This window comes from Sus scrofa, chromosome 16, assembly GCF_000003025.6.
Source record: "Sus scrofa isolate TJ Tabasco breed Duroc chromosome 16, Sscrofa11.1, whole genome shotgun sequence".
NCBI classification, from domain to species: domain Eukaryota; kingdom Metazoa; phylum Chordata; class Mammalia; order Artiodactyla; family Suidae; genus Sus; species Sus scrofa.
In genome coordinates this window covers 45,226,085-45,248,171 of record NC_010458.4, presented here as the reverse complement: position 1 = coordinate 45,248,171, position 22,087 = coordinate 45,226,085, and the positions used below count along the sequence as shown (strand labels likewise).

The following is a 22,087-nucleotide window of genomic DNA, read 5'->3' as shown; positions in this document are numbered from 1 at the left end:
CAGTACAGGGTGTCCCCTGGGAAAGGGCGGAACCCCTCCGAGCTGGTGGTGCAAGAGGCATGGCATGGTGCAGGGACTAACTGGGCTTCACCCTGTACTGGCTTTGTGATCTCCCGCAAGTGATTTAACTTCTCTGTGCTATCTGCCAAGGGTTGTGAACTGTGCACAGGCATGCCAGGTAGACAGATCACACTGTAAATGAAGCCCCAACATGCGACCCGAGACTCTGCCTAAACATGAAAGGAAATGATCATTTGGAATGTGGGAAAACCTTACCCTTTTCGTGTGATGTACACTGTCATAGCTTTGCCCTGTACAGCTGACAAGTGCAGCCAATAGGAGCTGAGATTGAGCATCAAAGACAGGTGCCCATGGAGTTAAAGAAGGAGCAGGGGAGAGGGGACAATTCCTTCACCTGCCCGTTGCAAGGGGTCCTCATGATCCACACCATAGAGATGTTTATCTATTTATTTAAGCCTAAGGCCTGCAGCTCAATCTGTTTCATCCTTTCATGATGGGAGGTTGCCTTAAATTCACTGAGTTTTTTGCTTTCCTTCACGAGTGGTCTGTGTCTGCCACCACAGAAGCAACTAACTATGGTAAAAATCAACGGAAAGGTAGAAAGGTTTTTTTTTTTTTTTCCTGTGCCTTAGAAATGCCCAAAACCTGTAGCAATTTTTAGAAACTTTGACATTTCTATTACTTTCACTTTTAAAGGCTTATGTTTTTCATGATGTTGCTTTCCGGCTGTCATAATTCAGTGCCCCAAAAAAGTGACAGAAGTTTTGGTTTTTCAGGGTTGCTTACTGTGTTCTGTTTCTGAATTTCAGTGCTGGTTATAAAGAATTGTCCAATTGATGGAAATTCATCAAGCTGTACCCTTGTGCATGTAGAATTCAATTAAAAGTTTTATACGCATGCACACACACACGAGTACACACAGTTTTACAGAAATTGGCAGCCTCCACACAAAGGAAGTAGTTAACAACTGCCAGACACAGTCCAAGGGCAGAGCAGGTGGAAAGGTCTGGTCCTTCCTCACCACTTCAGCTATTTCCATCACAGGCAGATGAGCAGGATGGTTAACAACAGGGATGCCAAGAGCCAGACTGACAAAATTTGAATCCCAGCGCCCATTTTACTAGCTGTGCCATCTTGTGCAAGCTTTAGTGGCCTCACCTGCCAAAAGGCAATCAATGGTACCGCCCTCCTGAGCCTGCTGTGAGGTCCTGTGTGGACAGCATCAGGAACCCGGGCTCCATACGTGTTAGCTGTTCCAGGATTTGTAGCAGCACTGTGTCCACCTCTGGAGACTTCTTTAAATATCCCTTTTATCTTTTTTCTTGGCCTTTTTTTGGGGGGGGGGCTTTTTTAGGGCTGCACTTGTGGCATATGGAAGTTTCTAGGTTAGGTTAGGGGCTGAACCAGAGCTACAGCTACAGCCTACACCACAGCCACAGCAACGGGGGATCCGAGCCGCATCTGTGGCCTAGACCACAGTTCATGGCAATGCTGCATCCTTAACCCTCTGAGTGAGGCTAGGGATCAAAGCCACATCCTCATGGATACTAATCAGGTTTGTAACCTACTGAGCCATAGCAGGAACAACTCTATCTACTTTTGTGTGGGGAGATTCAAGTGTACAGGAGAGGGTAGGGCTCATCATACTCATCGGAGGATATTTTTCCCACCCATCAGTTTATTTCCTTGCATACCTAACTTTCCATAGCCCTTCCCTGCCCCTAGCCCACCTTTCTTTTTCTTTTTTTTTTCTGGCCTCACCCAAAACATGTGGAAGTTCCCCAGCCAGGGATTGAACCCATACCACAGCAGCAACCGAGCTGCCACAATGACAACCACCAGGTCCCTAATCCACTGTACCACAAGGGAACTCCAGGCCACCTTTCTAATACGCCTGATGGATATTCAGCTATTTGTATGAGCTCATGCAAAACAACAGTATAGAGTACATGCATTTTTAATTGACATTACACATATGGCAGTAAAGAAGTGAACGTTTTTAAGCTTGTTTCACACAGTAATATGTTTTAGATCCCATCAGTATTGCTGCTTGTCCTTTCAAGGCTGATGCTTCTAACTACTGGATGTTACTTGATGTATCTACCCTATTTTCCCAGTCACACTCTCAACTTCTACACCCACAACACCCCAAAACTTTCTGGTATAACAACAATGCAGCTAGAAGTATCTGTGTCCTTGGACAGGGGCCCACTTCTTTTGGATTTGGATTGCTGGGTTGTAGAGTAGGCTGTCTAGTTTAACTAAGTACTGCCATTTTCTCCCCAAACTACCTGATCACTCTACAGAAGGGCAGACCATTTAATTATAACAACATATTTTTTTTTTTTTTTTGGCTGAGCCCATGGCATGAGGAAGTTCCCAAGCCAGGGACTGAATAACCCAAGATGATGCAGGGACAATGCCAGATCCTTAATCTGCTGAGCCACCAAGGAACTCTCAAATTATAACAACTATATTGATGAGAAAACAAGGGGCCTGCCCTAGGCCACAAAGCTGGTCCGCAGAATTTGAGAACGGTCTGCATGACCACAGAGCCCACACGCATCCGATCATGGGTGGCCACACAAGAGCATCCATCCCATGTCACCTGAAGCCCTGCTCCTTCCTTTCTGGTCTGGCTCAGAACTTCACCTTGTGCATTCTCAGAATGTTCACACCCACACTCCTAAGGTTTAGAAAGTCCTTTCCTTCTTTCAGGGCCCAGATGAAAACTCACCAACTCCAGGAAGCCTTTTCTGACTGCAGCTCACTGATCTCCCTTGACTCAAAATCAATACAGCACTGATCTTGTTTACCAAACCACTGATTATCGTCTCTGCGTCCTTTTCCAATTACATTGCATTTTTTTTTTGTCTTTTTGCCATTTCTTGGGCCGCTCCCACAGCGTATGGGGGTTCCCAGGCTAGGGGTCGAGTTGGAGCTGTAGCCACCGGCCTATGCCAGAGCCACAGCAATGCGGGATCCGAGCTGCATCTGCAACCTACACCACAGCTCACGGCAACGTCGGATCACTAACCCACTGAGCAAGGCCAGGGACCGAACCCGCAACCTCATGGTTCCCAGTCGGATTTGTTAACCACTGCGCCACAACGGGAACTCCTACATTGCATTCTTGAAGGTAAGAACTAAATCCTGCAAGGTATATTCCTCCATGCCTACCACAATGCAGAGTACATGCTAGACATTCAGAAATAAGGAGAATTGCATAGACTTTTAACAATGCAGACCTTCTATCTCAAGGATCATCTGCCCCTAACACCTGATTTTACAGAATGGGGGGGAAAGCCCCAAAAAGTTAAAGAATGATTACCTAACACCTATAGTAAGAGTAATCATAATTTAAAGGCTAGCTGTAATTTTCCTGGAACTCACGAAGGGCCTACCTGTATGGTAAAAACTTTTTGTACATTATCTCATTTACCCCTCAGAACAATCTGATGAGGTAGATGTTATTTTGTTCTCCGATGAAGAAGCTGAGCCTTTCTTAAGGTGATTAAGTAACTGTCCCCAAATCATAGCTATTTTCAGATAGGAGATTCATGCTCACTTTAGCTAGGACCAAAAGCAAGTTGCAGATGGCGGATGTACAAACAAACAGAAACTATGAGCTGCCTCAAAAATTTCTATCAGCAATGTGCCACCCCTAAAAGCCTTTGTAAAAAAGTTCTGCACAGTACATTTCATATGACTAGCATATCCCCAGAATAATTATGGCAACCAATCTTCCCAGTCCTTTCCCCATCTTTCTCCATGCTTAAATATAGTAACACGTATTACATCCTCCAAAAAAAGAAGAAACTATTCTTTAACACTTGAAATTCCTGGGACTAGGAAGGTGTTAATTACCATCCAGAAACTCAATGCATAATAAGGCTAAAAAATGCAGATTTTTTTTTTTTTTTTTTTTTTTTTTTTTTGGTTAGGGCCGCACCCGCGGCATATGGAAGTTCCCAGGCTAGGGGTTGAATCGGAGCTGTAGCCTCTGGTCTACGCCACAGACACAGCACCAAGGGATCCAAGCTGCGTCTGTGACCTACACCACAGCTCACAGCAACGCAGGATCCTTAACCCACAGAGCAAGGTCAGGGAATTGAACCCACATCCTCATGGATCCTAATTGGGTTTGTTAACCACTGAGCCACGAAGGGAACTCCAAAAAAAAAAAAAAAGTAGATATTTTAAAGCCTATCTCCTTTGCACTTAAAAATCAACCTATTTTCTTGGGCTATTAGAGAAACACAATTCCATGATTTCTATGACTTTCATTCCGCATCATCTTTGCAACTATGAACTCTGGTCAATGGAGCCTCTTGCCTCCTCTGAGCAGTGGGTTTCTACGGTCTCAAAGACATTCATTCTTCAGGTAGATAAAAATGAATAAAGGATCAATCCTAAAAGGTTTATAGTGGTGAGAAAAGAAGACCATCTGCTCTGAGATAGCTCTGGACTGATCTTTCCAGCAGGGGAGCCCAGGTTTTATAAACCTTATTCTCATTAGAAAAAAACAGTGAAATGGCTGCTGCAAATTAGTATAAAGGATTTTCAAGCCCTACAGCAGATTGAGACAATGCTATATGCAGGTCTTAGGTAGCTGGAATATCTGTCCAGTTAGGGAGTTTGGTTTGTTTTTTAAGAGGAAAGTATGTGACAACACTTTCTGGTTTTGAAATTTATTAGATGCCAGGCTCACCCCTACTTATTCTCTCATGTTCAAAATTTCAATCCCATCTTGTACGAGCCTATTTATTCTGGATCAGCAAAGCTTCCAATGAAAAATGACAGCTCACCTAGAAAAAAAATCTTCATCATCCTTTTGTGTTGAAATGCCAGCAGATTTGAAAACTAACCCTATGGACACTCTCGAGTTTCTCTCTGTCCACCTCTCCCGCCTCCTCAGATCGTGTCCCTGATGCTCCCGTATCAAATCGATTTTTATTTAACAGAAGCCTTTACCAGCTCCACAAATAAGTGCTATGTGGTCTTTGAACTATTGTTCCTGCTGCCTTTTTTGCTTCATTTCTTTGTTCGTTTGCTGCGTTTCAGCACTCATACTGGGGGATAAACAGGTGAGCGTGGTCTCCAAGGGAAACACACTTTAGAAATTGCCAGTGGACAAGCTTAGCTAATCAGAGGTGCATTACTTACCTTTGATTTCTCCTTAACTTTTTAACTCTTATTCAAATAAAACAGATTTAAAAGCTGGTTTTCCTATACTTAAAGCACAAAAGGCTAAAACTAAGAGAAAAAAAAATTCAGGCTAAAAAAAAAAAAAAAAGCCATCTCCTTGAGCAGAAAATGAGGCCCTTATTTGGGCTCCATAGTTTCCCTACACCTTTAAAGTAATTCTGTTTTAAAAATTAACATCCACGGAAGAGACTGATAGAAGACTGCCCAATAATAATGCTTTGCAGGTTATTATGAGGAAGGATGCCTTTATACTTTGGGATTGAGAAATGCCATTCAAAAAAATCTTAGGCTAGCAGTTCCCTCGGTGGCTCAACAAGATTGCTGGGGTCTCTGCAGCACGAGGATGCAGGTTCAATCCCTGGCCTGGCATTGTGGCTTAGAGGATCTGGCACTGCCACAGCTGCAGCACAGGTCGCAATTGTGGCTGGGATCTGATACCGAGCTGGGGAACTCCATTTGCCTCGATGTGGCCAAAAAATGGAAAAAATAAATCTCAGACTAAATGGTAAAGTATCTAGCTATAAACAGCCTTGATGGAAAAGAAAAATAACTCCTAATTTGATTAAGAGAACATTTCATAAACTCTCATTTAATAGATGAGAAAACTTTGAGCCAATGGAGGGTCAGGGTTAAGTGGCTGCCCACAGCCACGAAGCTGGTTTAAGACCAGGTCCAATGTAAAACTCAGCCAAGGATAGTCTTCCCAGCCCTCCGTACAGCTAATGGGAAACTAAATATTTCTACCTGACCTCACTTCTCCAGAGACCACAATGCCAAACTCACAACACAATCAGTGCTCTCAAAAGATCTGGCAGCTATCTCACTATAAATTGTTACTGACCCCCGGAACGTGGGCACCTGTCATTTGCCAGGGTTCTTGACTACAATGCAGGCTATTGAGGTGAAGATAATACGGTGCACATTCTAAGCACCCATGTGCTTCTAACGAAAGGTCACTGACTACACCGATGCGCATTTCCATTCACTATTTACTGTTTCGGTAACCTACCCACACAGCAAATGAGGTTTCCCCCTCAGTACCTAATGTTAGAAAAGATTTTAGGCCTTTCTCAAATTTCTAGTATTTGGGGGAGGAAAGAACTTGACCTTTAAAGCCTATTCGTTAGTGGCTAAACCCATTCACACAGCACATTCAGGCACCAGACATGTCCTTTATAGCAGTTTAATGAGTTCCTCGTAGAATGTGTCGAGAAAAAGAAGACATGATGCTCACCCAACACAAAACAGAACATCATAAAAGACTCAATAGAAGAAACCCAGCTCCTTTACAGTGGAATTTATAACACTTTGCATGGTGAGGCAAAGTATTTCTGAAAATGCCAATAGAGAATGAAATGAACATAGGGGGAAAAAAAAGAGGAGGAACAAAAGCACGCGTTATGTTGAATCCTTCAAACACCACTGACCAAGGGGAACTGCAGGGTGTAACAGTGGAAGTGCTTAATCACAGGACGTTTTAGTGCTCATTTATTAAAACTCTTAGGTGGGATCCGAGAAGGACTGGCTGTACCCCAAGCTCTGCTCTTCTTTAGCAAGATTCACCTCTTACATGATGAAACCCTCCAACTTACTCAGTTAGTTTATTTCTCTTCCCTCACATACTGACCGAACTTTCATGACTTCACAAGGATTCTGAGCCAAAGTGAGCTTGGGGATTGGGTAGTGGGGGTGGAAGTGGGGGGCACCTAAGGTACTTAATTCATATAGCAAAAGGCTAAGACATCTGGAGTCCACTTTCAAATACTTCCACAGAAGCGATGCCATATTGTGTATTGCTTAAAATTATATTCTGTACAGCTCAATCACCCTCATCAGAATTTCCTTCTCCAGAGAGGTCAATTAACATTACATCAGAGGTATCTGCATCTCAGTCCCAATGAGATTTTGCAAATCGGAATAGTGAAATGGGTTTTCATTGTTGAAAGCAAAGTCGCTGGTCTCCAAGTCAGTACAATGGATGTTAGAAACAGGTTGGTGGCCTAGTGATTAAGGATGTCACCTTGTCACTGCAGTGGCTCAGGTCACTGCTGCTGTGGTGCAGGTTTGATCCCTGGCCTGGGACCTTCCACATGCCTAGATGTGGCCAAAAAATAAGGAAAAAGAAAGGAAGGAGGGAAGGAAGGAAGGAAGTTAGTTTCTTTGTTGAAACTAGTGGTATTTAAGGTAAGTGAATTGGCAAAGTCATTTTAGAAATATTCTCTTCCCTTGTATGAATAGGGCATAAAAATCTATGCAGGTCTGTAACTTGGACCTGAGGCACCTGAGGCTCAGCTGTTCAATGGCCTTACACCTAGCAGCTGGGTCAGAGGAGCCCACTGCATGATGCCCACCATAAAAATGAGAGAACCCTGCTCTGGAAAGTTGTCAGGTCATCAACTTTAAACAGAACCTGCCAAAAAGATTTGACTGGAGCATGTCGAAGGCCAGAGGGCAGGGACTTCACTGAGTTTATAGGCCAGCTGCAGGAACACTCTGTGCTTGTTGGCGAGGAAATGTCTATTTAATAAAAGTCCATGTGCAGCAGAACTGGACTGCGACTTACTTGAGCTGTGTGGGATTAGCAATCCTTGCTCAAAACCTCAGCCACTTTTCTATAGACCAGGAGAGTTGGGTATGACCAAACTGGCTTGAGACTATTCTCAACAAATACATTACATGTGGAACTGCTGTACTGAAGCCCACCAATACCAGCTTGGTAAATTTTCAGGAATTTTATAAGCCTGTTGTTAAATACAGCCATTATTATTGATTAAAAATATTTCAACTGGAGCTCCCACTGTGGCTACTCGTGTTAAGAACCCAGCATAATGTCTGTGAGGATGAAGGTTTGATCCCTGGCCTCACTTAATGGGTTAAGGACCCAGGGTTGCTGCAAGCTGTGGCCTAGGCAGCTCAACACTGCCCATGTTGCTGTGGCTGTGGTGTAAGCCTGCAGTTGCAGCTCCAATTCAACCCCTAGCCTGGGAATTTCCATATCCTGCAGGCGCAGTCACAAAAAGAAAAAAAAAGAAAAAGAAAAAAAATAGATAAAACTAAAAATAACTAAACTTCCAATAACATACATTATATTGAAATCAGCATAAGAGATAACTGATTCCACTTCCTAATTATTTTGCTGTATTTTACTAGGATTTATGTCAGTTGTATCTGGATATAAGAGACCTCCACTGGGCATCCTTCCCAGCTCTGAGGTCACTTTTCTCACACTGGTTCTTGAAATTGGCCGTGGTGGGAGTATTTACACCCACAGAAACCAGAAGATGCCACTTATCAGGGTTTTGCTTGTTTCCACATCTGGTCATTCAACATCTGAACTCCCTTGGTGCAGATGGTCTTGAATTAATAGAGAAGACTTGGTCTCCTCAAAGGCCTGCAAATCACCAGCATTAATAAAACCCCGCAACCCCATTTTCCTCGGAGGGACCACACCGCCATGCACCATGCGCTGGGACACACTCACTTTTGAAGCAGCTGGGTCCACTAGTCTCTGGCGATGTCGGGCTGAGTTGAAATGGCTCTTCGGAGGCTGCCCTTCCTGACAGGGAATGGAAGATGGGATGAACGAGGTGGGAGAGGAGAAGGCGGGGCGTGGGATGATGGGGAAATGGTCAGAAAAGGGAGAGGGACAGTATTTAACGGCACCGTACTGGTCTGTTTCAGCTAACATCTAACAATAAGAACACACGACATGACACAACTGTCCCCCAAAAAACACGTGCCGCGGGCAAGTCATGTTAAAAACAGCCTTGTTTTATGCATGCATGCGATCAAGTCTTGAGCACAGCCCGGTATCCTCTTTTCCATCAAACCTGCCTTTTCGTATTACCTGATAGTGTCTCTAATTACATTGCAAGGATCCTAAGGAAAACTGGAGCATGACTTCCCTGCACATGAAGTCAATCTTCCTAGAATAGCAGAAGGCAGGGAAGGGCCATTCTTAGACTTGCCACCCATTTGGATGCCACCAAAAAGATATGGAAATCACAGTCTTTCCCCAAACCATGAACACTTTCCTGCCTTAGAAGCTCCTAGCTCCATCATTCCGGTAGAATTTTTTTTCGGCTACTGCAGCATTTTTATTTCCTCACAATGACCCGTTGCTGGGGCCTAACGTTCTCGCATGACAGTAGAAAACCAACATTTGCTGTCACCTCTTTTTTTGTGTGTGGTCTTTTTTGCATTTTCTAGGGCTGCACCCGTGGCATACAGAGGTTCCCAGGCTAGGGGTCTAATTGGAGTTGTAGCCGCCAGCCTACACCAGGGCCACAGCAATGTGGGATCCGAGCCGCATCTGCGACCTACACCACAGCTCACGGCAACGTCAGATCCTTAACCCACTGAGCAAGGCCAGGGATCGAACCCACAACCTTATGGTTCCTAGTCGGATTCGTTAACCGCTGAGCCACGACGGGAACTCCTTGCTGTCACCTCTTAAGGAATTGAGAACTGGGTACAAAAACTTTACATAAATTAAAAGGACAGAAAAATCTGCAGATGTGAATGCAAACTATTTTCCACTTCAAGGCAAGTAACAACCCCATGGTATCTGGCAGCCACCATAGACTCTGCCTCTGAATACAGTTATTTTATTGGCTCAAACAGAGGTTGAGCATTAAGTTTATAACTAACCTGTGGAGAAGTTTGGGCTTTTTCTGAGACCAGCCTTTGCATATAAACTGGACAAAGGGGTGACATCGAAAGACTTAACACATCACTCATTCTATGTCAAACACACACACCAAAAAACTGCAAGGAGTTTTTTTTAAGGGAAAGTTTGGAAGAGGGGCACCCATAAATGGTATAAAGTTTCCCTTCTCCATCTTTCAAAGTTGAGCGATAGTAAACAAGGATTTAAGAAGCAAGCACTGGAGTTCCCTGGTGGTTTAGCAGGTTAAGGATCAGGCATTGTCACTGCGGGCACAGGTTTGAGCCCTGGCCCTGGAATTTTTACATACCATGAGCACAGCCAGAAAAAAAAGGAAGGAAGGAAGGAAAGTAGGACGGAAGGAAGGAAAGCAAGCAAGCACTATCCACTGGGAGCATGGACTCCATGGAGGGGTAGATGAAAGCAACAGAGATGGTCTCAGAAAACCCTGGGTGTAAAGCCCCTGGTCCAAGAGGATGTAAGGAGCATAAGGAGTGAAACATCCATCAGATGAGTGTCAGCATCTGCTCAGAGAGGAGAGTGAAAAGACCTGCTTCTTAGGTAAGAATGCAAGGTCTGCACTGCAACACTTTAGAATTCTTTTTTTTTATTCTAAGAATAACTGCTCTATTACTTTTAAGACATGGATCAATCACACCCACTTGAATTGCCCACAATCACTGCTTTGGTATCCAAAGTGTAACACTTACCTTTCAAAAAGGAAATGTCATGAGGAGCAGACTGCAAATCAGGATTACGTTTTTTCCTACTAACTGCCCTGCCAACACACATTCTTTCCCTACCCTCTTCCGAAGAAAAATGCAAGGCAACAGTTTTAAATCTTGGTTGACCTAGAAAATGTTACCAAAGCTTTAACAGCAGAAATGATGCTCATTAATTCACTGAATATTTGGCAAAACAAAAGCAAATGGACAAAAAACTGAATATGATTTCCCACTCAATAGAATCAATAAACTGTACCCAAGAATTTTTTTTTTTAAACTGATTATCTACTCAGCTTGATTTGACAAGTCTCCTTTAAACGTAATGGTTTATCAGAAACTGGTTTTAATGCTTTTTCCCCTAAAAGAAAATTACCAGATGTAAATAAACAATTATCCTCATTAAAATAACTGGAGAACTACCTGCCCTTATCAACCTCACTATGGAATGATTACAACCAATTTAAGAGTTTCAATGCACAGTGCCAGGCTCCCACTCATCAGAAAAAAAGAATTCATCTTGGCGTTAAATACACAATTACAGTCAATGTGCAAATTAACTAAATCCTGAGCCTGTGGTTTATTGCTCTTCTTCTGACTCCAAGGTGAAGATGTTATTTTTTAAATTAGCTAATTGCACCAGGAACTCAGCGGGGGGCAGATGTTAATATTAAACCTAGAATCTCCATCTTAAGCTCCCAGTTTGTGAAAGGCTGCTTTAAAGAGAGCAAGCACACCCTTCAAAGGGAATGGAGGGGTCAGGTGGGTTTTTAAAAACCTAGTCTCCATTTTGTCTCATTTATTTTCAAGTACAATGACTCTGTAACAATAGTCTGTTTGTGATGAACACATAGGTCTATGAAATAATCAATATATTTACACAGATTCCAGTAATGCCTCTTAATAGAAACCAAAGAACAGCCTCGAGGATTAATGTCAACTTAATGAACTGCATATGGAGTAGAAATACAGGAATTCTGAACAGCTCAGAGCAAGTTTTTCTCCATATGACTCATACCTTAAACTAATCTTAAGTTTTAAACCCAGTCACATTGTATTCTCTTGTTGAAAAAAAGTTGGTGGTGGTCAGTGGCTTGTGCCTTCTAGAGTTACTGAGGCTTTATAGGAAGGTAAACAAAGCTAGGTCCTAAATAGCAATCTTTGAGAGGAATTTAATTCATTGGAAAGTTGATATGGAGTTCCCTGGTGGCTTAGGTTCAGGATCTGGCCTTGTCACTGCTGTGTCTCTTTGTCACTGCTGTGTCACGGGTCCCATCCCTGGCCCAGGAACTTCTGCATGTCGTGGGTGCAGCCAAAAAAAAAAAAAAAAAAAAAAAGTAGGCATGGCCCCCTTCTTCAGTTTGGAGAGACCTTAATTTAAAAGGTTTCCATTCTTATTACAGGCCAGATTCCCTCAGGGAAGGTACAAACAGTGCATTTCTGAGCACAGTGAGTTCAATTATGAAATACTTTATCTTCTTTTTTGTTTGCTTGTTTTTGTCTTTTTGGGGCTGCACATGCAGCATATGGAAGATCCCAGGCTAGGGGGCGAATCAGAGCTGTAGCTGCCAGCCCACACCACAGCCACAGCAACGTGGAAGCCGAGCGGCATCTGTGACCTATACCACCACAGCTCATTGCAACGCCAGATCCTAACCCACTGCGAGAGGCCAGGGATCGAACCTGCATCCTCATGGATACTAGTCGAATTAATTCCCACTGAGCCATGACAGGAACTCCATAATTTTATATTCTTTAAAAAGCAAAAGGGCTCTTTGAAAAAATGGTATGGCAGGAAACCAACATCCTTATCTAACAAATCCATGTATGTAGCTTTCCATGTTCAAGAAAAGCATTAACTTCTACCACTCAGGCCAACATTAAAGACAAAATTTGCAGCTTCATAGTCTTTTCCCAAAGTCTTAGTCCCAAGAATCCATTTCGCCTTCTAAATGACAGCCTTCAGACTCTGCTATCTGTCATTCCAGACTGACAAATCAGTCTCCTGGTACCATTTACCTCCTGGCTAATGCCATCAACATCAGTAAAATAACAGATTGGACCTGGGCGGGCCCCACAGGGCTCTCCACTAAATGACTTATTTGCATGTGTAAATGGGGGTTCTTCCCTGCAAGGGGAGAGGGCAAGAAGAGGAGGGTTAGATTTCTCACCATGCGTTTTGTGGAAACAGAAGCACATTACATTGCTTAGGTCAACTTACCAAAATCATTTTGCTGTGATAACCACCCCTAATAAAAGTGGCAGCCCTTGGTTATGTAAATAAACTATTAAAAGATGACAAAAGAAGTGTTGACATGTGCATAATCAGGAAACTTAATGAGACATATTTTATCTCCATGGTAAATGCTTTCATCAAGCCTTCTTCTGTTAAGAAGGCATTTTTAGAAATTATAAACATCCCCTAACACTGCAGATCCTATTTTTTGAGGAAATTATTGTTCCCTTAACATTACAGATCTGATAGTGTAGTACTTTAGCCTAATTTGCATCACAGAGACATATTTACAAGAATGCTCTGTGGAAAACAGTATATCAGGTGTGAAATAATAGACGCCCAAAGAATTCAGTGGCTGACATCAGATTATTTAAATACCTACCTCTTTAAATCAGGTATAAGTTACTCTTTTTGAAAATTAAAGCCACAAGGAAAATTCAAAACTAAGTGTATCTATAATTTTGGCCAGAGTCTCATTATTTTTTTAAAAAGAATCTCTCATTAGACCTTTCCAGGCTAGATATTTTAATACAAGGAGAAAAAAAATAAAAACAAACAGAAAAACACGTAATTGTTTCAAGGGCCCCTGGAGGACTACTTAAAAGTTTGTTCAAAACAGTTTTAATTCTGACAAGACTCACATGCACACTCAGAGAAGGAGAAATTTTTCACCTAACTCTGAGACGTTCTTCTGTCTTGGTAAATCCTTTTCACCCCCAAGCGAAGCTCTTACTCAACTCTACGCTAAGTGCACACACCAAAACTACTGCAAACAGGCTCTGGTGGAGGAGCTCAGCCTCGTCAATAAGGCAGTCTGGGACCAGGCAAAGTCAGAAACCTTAGTGAAAATAAATTGATTGGAAGACTTCACAAGCTGGGGAGATTTAGCAATTACCAGGCGTATCAAAATAGGAATCAGAAACCCAAATGAACGGGGAAGCCATGTGCCATTTAGAAGCAAGGGCACATTTAGACAATGACATCACAGGCTTCTAAAACCCATGGAACTAATCCCACAGTAATTTATGAAAACCTCCAAAATTCATAACCCTGTACAGAAGAAAGTACATCACATTTTCTTGTCTCCTTTCAAACCCAGGTTGTTCAACTTGGCTCAAGAGGAGAGTTACCAAAACAGGACAGAGGAAGGGATGCTCCCCCCTATGAAAGCAAACCCTGACTGGGCCTTTCTAAGGTCTCACTGTAATGCTCAATGAGAAATACATACATATGTATTTTTCCTTTTTTTTTCTTTTAAGAGTCACACCTGTGGCATACGGAGGTTCCCAGGCTAGGGGTCAAATCAGAGCTGCAGCTGCAGGCCTATGTCACAGCCACAGTGACACTGGATCTGAGGCACATCTTCGACCTACACCACAGACTACAGCAATGCCAGATCCTTAACCAACTGAGTGAGGCCAGGGATAAAACCCACATCCTCACAGAGACGAGGTCAGGTTCTTATTCCAGTGAGCCCGTACTGGAACTCTATGAAATACATTTTGCATCATGAAACAATACCTCCCCAAACTACCAGCAATGCACTCTATTTCCTGATAGTTTAGTTCCTTTTTAAGCAAATGCTGGTATCTACTACCAAATCAATGATTTGACCCACAGTTAATAGGCCAAAGAAGTGTTTTTAAACTGAAACGAGAGAGGAATCATCTAGGAACTCTTTACAAATGCTTTAGGTTGTGTCCCAAATTTCAGTCAATTACTTATTTTTTCCCCAAATCCATGTACCATGTGTACCATTACATCTACTACGCATATTATTTGTTTCTTAATTATTTTATTTAAACAGATGACTCTGGTTTATAAAAACTTAAATACTTCAACTTTTAATGATGGCCTAAGTAATAACATCTTGAAATCATGACTTGGTTGTGCTAGTTATTTTTCTAATATGTATTAAGAAAAATACATTAGGAATTCCCATTGTGGCTCGGTGAGTTAAGAACCCAACAAGTCTCCATGAGGACACAGGTTTAATCCCTGGCCCCACTCAGTGGGTTATGAATCCAGCATTGTTGTGAGCTGAAGTGTAGGTCATAGACTCGGCTCAGATCTAGCATTGCTGTGGCTGTGATGTGGCCTGGCAGCTGCAACTCCGATTCAACCCCTAGCCTGGGAACTTCCATGTGCCATGGGTGCAGCCCTAAAAATTAAAAAAGAAAGAAAGAAACAAACAAACAAAATACATTAAGCATTACATAAAACCATCTGTGTACTGAATAGAGAAATCTGTGTACAACCAGCAGCGTCCATACCACCTTGGGTGCAGATGATGGAAGCAAACAGCCCAAGATCTGCAGAGGTTTTTTTTTTCGGGGCGGGGCGGGGTGGTGCTGGGTAGTCACCATAGCTGGCATTTATGAATCTGCCGTAACATCTCACCCTCAATGCCAACCGCCTATGCTGAGATGTCAAACGGACTGTAAATTTCACATGGCCCTGACCCAATTCTGGAACTTTGCTCCCAAGTCTTCCCTCCTTGATATTCTTCATGTCCAGGAGGGGGCGCCATCACTAACCCCATGACCTAGGAGTCAACTGTGCTCTCCTCCGTCCTTAATCTCAGTTCCCATGGGCCAAATGCCCACTGCACCACCCCTATCTAGCCCAGCAGCCAATCCTCCTGGTGTTAACTTAATAATTTATTTCCAATTCAACCTCTCTTACGTTTACCATCATCAGCTTCCAAGCCACTCATCATATTTGTTTCCTAGGGCTACAGTGACAAAACACCTCAAGTGAAGTGGCTTAAATAAAGGAATGCATGCTCTCACAGTTCTGGAGGCTAGAAATTAAAAGGTGTCAGCAGGCCTGGTTTCTCCTGAAGCTGTGAGGGAAGGCTCTGCTCCAGTGCTCGCTCCTCAGCCTCAGTGGCCCACCTCTTCCTGAATCTCTAGACATCATTTTTCCCTCTTGGGTGCCTCTGCTTTGTGTCTAAATGTCTCCTTATTCGTAAGGACATCAGGTATATTGGATTAGGAACCACCTATAAGGACTTCCTTTTAACTTGACTTGATTACCTCTGCAACGACCCTATCTCCAAATAAGGACACATTATTATTATTATTATTATTTTCTTTCTTTTTAGGGCAGCACCCACAGCACATGGAGGTTCCCAGTCTAGGGGTCGAATCAGAGCTACAGCTGCTGGCCTATGCCACAGCCACAGCAACGCCAGATCCGTGCCACATCTGTGACCTACACCACAGCTCACAGCAACGCCGGATCCTTAACCCACTGAGCAAGGCCAGAGATCAAACCTGCGTCCTTGTGGATGCTAGTTGGGTTCAAGTTTTCCTTGAGCCATGATGGGAACTCCACTATTTACTTATTTATTTATTTATTTGCTTTTTAGGGCCACACTCGCAGCATGTGGAGGTTCGCAGGCTAGGGGTCTAATCAGAGCTACGGCTGCCAGCCTATGCCACGGCCACAGCCATAGTCACACCAGATCCAAGCTGCATGTGCAACCTACACCACAGCTCTTGGCAACGCCGGATCCTTAATCCATTAAGCAAGGTCAGGGATCGGACCTGCCACGTCATGGTTCCTAGTTGGATTTGTTTCTGCTGTGCCACAAAGGGAAATCCCAAATAAGGACACATTCTAAAGCAGAGGGCTTAGGACTTCAACGTATTTGAGGGGAAACACAGTTTACCCTGTTGATACATCAAGTCGCACAGACTCTAGCTCCAGACAGGCTCACATTCTTGTTCTGCTACTTCTGTTCTCTGTAGATTCTGTTCTTCCAGCAGCAGACAGAGCCACCCTAATAAAAAATATGTATATACTGCCACTTTTCTTCACATTCTCCACGCCTTTCCCTTCCACTCATCCCAAGTCCTTCCAGGCCCTATAAGGGCTCAGGCAACCCAGCCCTGCAACCTTCCTGGATTCCAGCTGCTCCCTTCACCCATCCGGGCCACACTGGTCTTTCGGCTGTTCCTACAGCCTTTCAAGCACCTTCCCAATTCAGGGTCCCTGAGATTCCCTTCATTAGAAAACACTCCTTTCCTTGTATTTTTGCAAAGTATGCCTACTCGCTGCAATCAGGAAGCCTCATCTGTCTTCCCCCTCCATGACAACCCCCCATCACCCCTTTACCCCTGGTCCTTCTTTACTTCGTAACAGTTATTACTGCCTCACAGTACATTGTACGTATCTGTGTTTGATTTTTTTCCGTAAGTTCCATGGGGCCAGAAGCTTTGTCTCAATGGATGCTGGCACTTGGTGGATGCTGCATAAATAATTATCAAACCGATAAATGAAGCAAATGTGTTTATATGATGCACCAGCTCATCCACACTGTGTTTTGGTCAGGGTTCTTGCAGGAAACAAAGGGTACCTTCAGAATGAGTGGTTTGGGAACATTTTGATATAGGAATTACTTAGGAGTAGGGACCCTTCACCACCCCTAGGCCAGAAGAGGCTAAAAAGCAGGGAGCTGCTTCCAGAACCTGAAACAGAGAGCTGGACATAGAGGGTCACCTTCAGAAGAACATTCAAGTCAGCTTGGGCTGCAGCCAGGGAAGGGAGCCAGACAACAGGGATTCCCATCACTTTCTCTATTCTCCCTCTTTCCCGCCAATTACCTGTTCCCCAACTGGCCCAAACGCAACCAGACACCCAGAGGAGAGATGGGGATGCAGGTCCCCCCAGGAGAGGAAAAGGAGAGGAAGACGGAAAGGTGGCAGGAGGGTGGAGAGGAAGGGAGAGAGGGGAAGAGAAAGGGAGAGAACTGGGGAAAGGAAAAAGAAGGAGAGGGGGTAGGGGAGGTGGGGGGGGAAATGGGAAGGGGATGAGGGAGGGGGAGGGGAAGAGAATGGGGGAGAAGACAGAATGGGGCAGGGAGAGGGGAGACGGGCAGGTGGGAGGGGAGGGACGGGAAAGGAGAGAGAGTGGAGGGGAAAGGGGAGAGAAGGAAAGGTGCAAGGTGATTTGAGGGTCAAAGAAAAGATGAAAGGTACCCACTCCCTCTCTGAGGGAAAGTGAACAGCAGCAACCACAGGGGCCACCCCCTTTTCTCTCCTCTGCCCTGTCCAAGTTTCTTAAACAGCATGTGTTGTTCCACCTTCAAAAAGGCCTTTGCTGTACTGAAAACGGGGTGCGCCTCAGCATTGAAGCACTGTGGACAAGCCTGCGTGTTTAAGGGGCGGGCGGGCAAACAATCCGAGCAGAGCAGCCACACCACGGTGCTTTTCTTCTCAGGCTCTGGCTTCCCAGAAATGCTGAAAGGGTGAACTAGACATTATCTGTGAAGCACCACGTATCTAATGACGGGGATTTTTCTTTTGTCAGGGTTTCACATTAATGTAATTTTGGTAGGTCTGCAGTCTCAAGTCAAAAGAAAACCCTGGGATTGGATTCCTGATGAAATTCTTACTTTGAATTCAAATTTACTTCCCAGCCCTGGCACACTTCAATTTGCCTTTTAAAGTTATTCAACATTAGGAAAGTAGAAAAGCTAGTCGGCATCTGCCAAGATTCCATTGAGAGGGGAGCTCCGGTGCTCTCTGAGGGGTAGCAGAAACAGAGGATCTGGGAGGCCAGTCTCCACTCCACCAGCAGTGGGTGATGGAAGCTGGCCCCAGTCACTCAGCCCCCCTGGACCTCAGCATCCACACCTGTGACTAGGCATGATGCATTTGAAGGTTTAAATTCTATTTTTTTCTTTTGGCCCCCCCATGGCATATGGAATTCCCTGGCGAGGGATCAGATCCAAGCCGAATTTTCTACCTATGCCGCAGGTGTGGCGACACCGGATCCTTAACCCACTATCCTTGGCCAGGGATCTGATCAAATCTATATCCCGGTGCTCCAGAGACACCGCCTATCCCCATGTGCCACGGTGGGAACTACAAGGGTTTAAAATTCTACGATGCACTCTGAATGTTAGCTCCATACTGTAAAGATCAAAAATATCCAGGACATCCTGTTTTAAAAACAAGTGAATTCAGTTACTGGGATCACGTCACAGTTCAAATTTCTTGCAGACTTCATAACGTGTGTGTTTTGGGAATCCTAGTACTGAATTGCTATTTAGACAATGTTTACATGTACTGCTATTCATAGAGAAATGTTTGGGTCTTAGACTGCATCATGCCCATCCATCAATGATCCTTTGTTAGAGCATTTCAGAACATTACATATTGATTCAAATTAATGAATTCTGTGTCAAAGACCAGCTAACATATTTTACCATAGACAATAAGTTTATGGATGTAATTACTGACTTGAGCTCCAAAAACATAGCACAATTATACTGCAGCACATATGTCAACCCACTTAAGTCACTTCAATTTAGAAAAAAATTTAATGATATCACATGCCACACTTCTTTTAATGAGAAAAATTACAAGATACCTAAATTAAGAGAACCAATTCTCCACAGGGAAATCTGGGGGAAAATTTACAGGTAAGCCGGTTTTCTGAAGGCAAAATAAAATTTCTAACATAGCTCTGAGTTGTACCCAAAGCAAATTACTGCTGGCAAGTAATATGGCTCTGATAATTAGACTTGATTGGGGTTTAAATTAAACAGGGGGCTGCACTAGACGCCTCAAAGCCACTGTGATTGGTTTCGTCTGTTCTCACAGCTCACATCAGGGGCCCAGGAAGGGGGAGGCGGCCTGGCCTCACGATACGGGTAGTGTGATGTTCAAGTGACCTTCCTCCTTCACCTTGTAGCTGCTTATCACACAGATATGTGAAAGAGATTAAGTGCCCACATACACAGCCAATCATAATTATAACACTGAACACCTGATGTAACATTGCTACCCCCCCCCCCCAGAACACAGTGACAACCTTGTGTTTTTTTACCACAGGACTAATCACCATAAATTCTTAGGGGGGTGAGGGTGGGGATAGAGCTGAAAGGTCACCTTGTCGCTCCCTCATTAAATAAGGCCCTGGATGCTTAGAAGACATGAATTTTCAAAAAAAGGTACAAACAAAACAAAACATGTGACAATGTCCAGCTCACACTGTTATAATTCCATGTGCCACTCTTTAACCAAAGCCTGCTTTTATCTGGAGAATGTAAACAAATCGCACTTTGGCTTCTCCATGAGTGTTTCCTCGGGGGATGCGCTGCCCTGGGAGGTGCACACAGCCGGCGTGGAAGGCACTCGATCACAGTGGAAAAGATTCCCAAGACCCGCCGAGGTCTACATCTGTAAAATGGGGCAAAGAGCCGCCTCCACAGGGTCGTGAGCTAAAATAAGGCATATACCATATGCAGCAGGTGCCTGGCATGGGAAAACACCTAATACATGTTGGCTGTTCATGGTGTCAAGGTGGCTCTCAGCTGCTGCTGCTTTATTACACCTCGAACACGGACCCAACTTTCATGTCTAGTTATCAACTCCACGTGATTGATTTTGTGAGGATTGGGAGCATTTTTTACATGTGTCAATGAACACAGCAATGGCACCTAGACCCGGGAGTGCCAGCCATGCCTCAGATGCCCCCTGCCCACAGAAGAAAATCCCATGTAACAAGAACATACAGTAGGTACCTCCAGTTACCCAATGACAAGGTGAATCCTGGGCTAACCTCTTTGAGAGGAACTGAGCAGTGACTACAGACTGGAAGCAGATGGCATCAGAGCCAGCCTCAGAGCAGACCCGGGCACTGCCTTTCATTACCCCTTTAGTGGTGTATCCTGCCTGCGTTATGCAAACAGCCACAGCGGGCAGCGACTTTCCCATGCTGTCAGCGCACTTCCACTCTGATTGTCCAGGCCGGGGGAATGCAAAAGAGGAAGGAAACATGCTAAACAATCAATGAGCAAAGCTTTTTTTTTTTTTAAAGTTAGAGGATGGGAAGTGGTGGGAGGGAAGTGCTGAAGCATGGGGAAGAGAATGAGGGCAGACGACAGAAAGACAGCCGCAGAGGAAGTGTTCGGGAAGAAAAACAAGAAAGGCTGCTGACGAAAAAATACTCCAGCAGAAAAAGGAAAAGGTGATCCTTGCCAAGAAAAATGTGCTAATCATATGCAGCTGAAACAGATATTTAAAGAAACATTGTGAGACTTTGGTCTTTAACTCCTTAATACTTCATCTTGAAAGAATACGTAATCCTAAAGCACTCCTAGAGGAATCTAGGGTGTTCCGTGATTTCCAGCTCTCAGCATCACCTCTAAATGCCAGCCTCTCTTCTTGCGTAACAGTAAAAATACAGGGTAGCACATGTTACTGTCTCAATCAAATCGCAAGGTCCTTAGAGGAGAGTAAATATTTTTGTGAATATATGAGTTTTTAAATAGGAGTCCTCGTCGTGGCTCAGTGGTTAACAAACCCGACCAGCATCCATGAGGACGCGGGTTCAATCCCTGGCCTCGCTCGTGGGTTAAGGATCCAGCGTTGCCGTGAGCTGTGGTGTAGGTCGCAGACGAGGCTTGGATCCCGCATTGCTGTGGCTGTGGTGTAGGCTGGTGGCTACAGCTCCTATTTGACCCCTAGCACTTCCTGTGGCCTAACTCTACTGTGTATTACATGTATCAATTACTTTAATCCTCCTAACAGCTTTATAAGATGGGCATTTTTACTGTCCCCATTTTGCAGACAAGAAAATAAAGCTATAGGACTTTCCTTGCAGCTCAGCAGGTTAAGAATCCTGTATTGTCAGTGCTGTGATGCTGGTTTGATCCCTGGCCTGGGAACTCTTGCATGCTGCAGGCACAACCAAAAAAAAAAAAAATTAAATTAAATTAAATTAAATTAAATTAAAATAAATAAACTAAAGCAAGGTATAAAGAGGTGTAAAATGTGGCTGATCCCACAGAGCTGCTAAGAAGTAAAGTTAGAATTCAAATCTAGGCAAATTGGCTACAGTGTCTCTGCTTTCAACCAATACCCCCCAAAGAATAGCTCACAAGTCATAGTCCATCAACAATAAGATACAGTGAACCACTGATTTATCAGTTTGGTTTTTCAAATTCAGTGAACTCAAGTATGCCAGGATGTTTGTAAAGGACATACATATACCTCCTAAAACCAAAATCTCACTGCTCTATTAAAAGTACAATTTAAGAGGGCCAAAAGCCTATGACTTAAAGCCTCACTCATGTCTGGCTTCCAGGAGAAAGAGTGCTTATGCAGCACAGCCTTTTTCCTGTGGCCGCTGCAGAGTGTGAGATGCTCAAGGACCATGGTGTTCACATGGATATTCTACTTGTACTTAAATCATTCATTTCATGTGATACTGCACTCA

The 22,087-nt window shown here is 43.8% G+C and overlaps 1 protein-coding gene across 13 annotated transcripts in view; it reads right to left on the bottom strand.

The window, feature by feature from the left end:
• The window catches only part of MAST4 (microtubule associated serine/threonine kinase family member 4), a 589,582-nt gene that overhangs the window by 313,929 nt on the left and 253,566 nt on the right, over nucleotides 1–22,087 (bottom strand). For 7 of the 13 annotated variants that reach the window (XM_021076748.1, XM_021076749.1, XM_021076750.1 and 4 more), the window contains one exon: nucleotides 8,711–8,785. The exons of the other annotated variants lie outside the window; for them this stretch is intronic. In XM_021076748.1, the coding sequence (XP_020932407.1) occupies nucleotides 8,711–8,785 (75 nt within the window). The remainder of the gene's footprint in view (nucleotides 1–8,710; nucleotides 8,786–22,087) is intronic. 13 annotated transcript variants of the gene reach the window in all.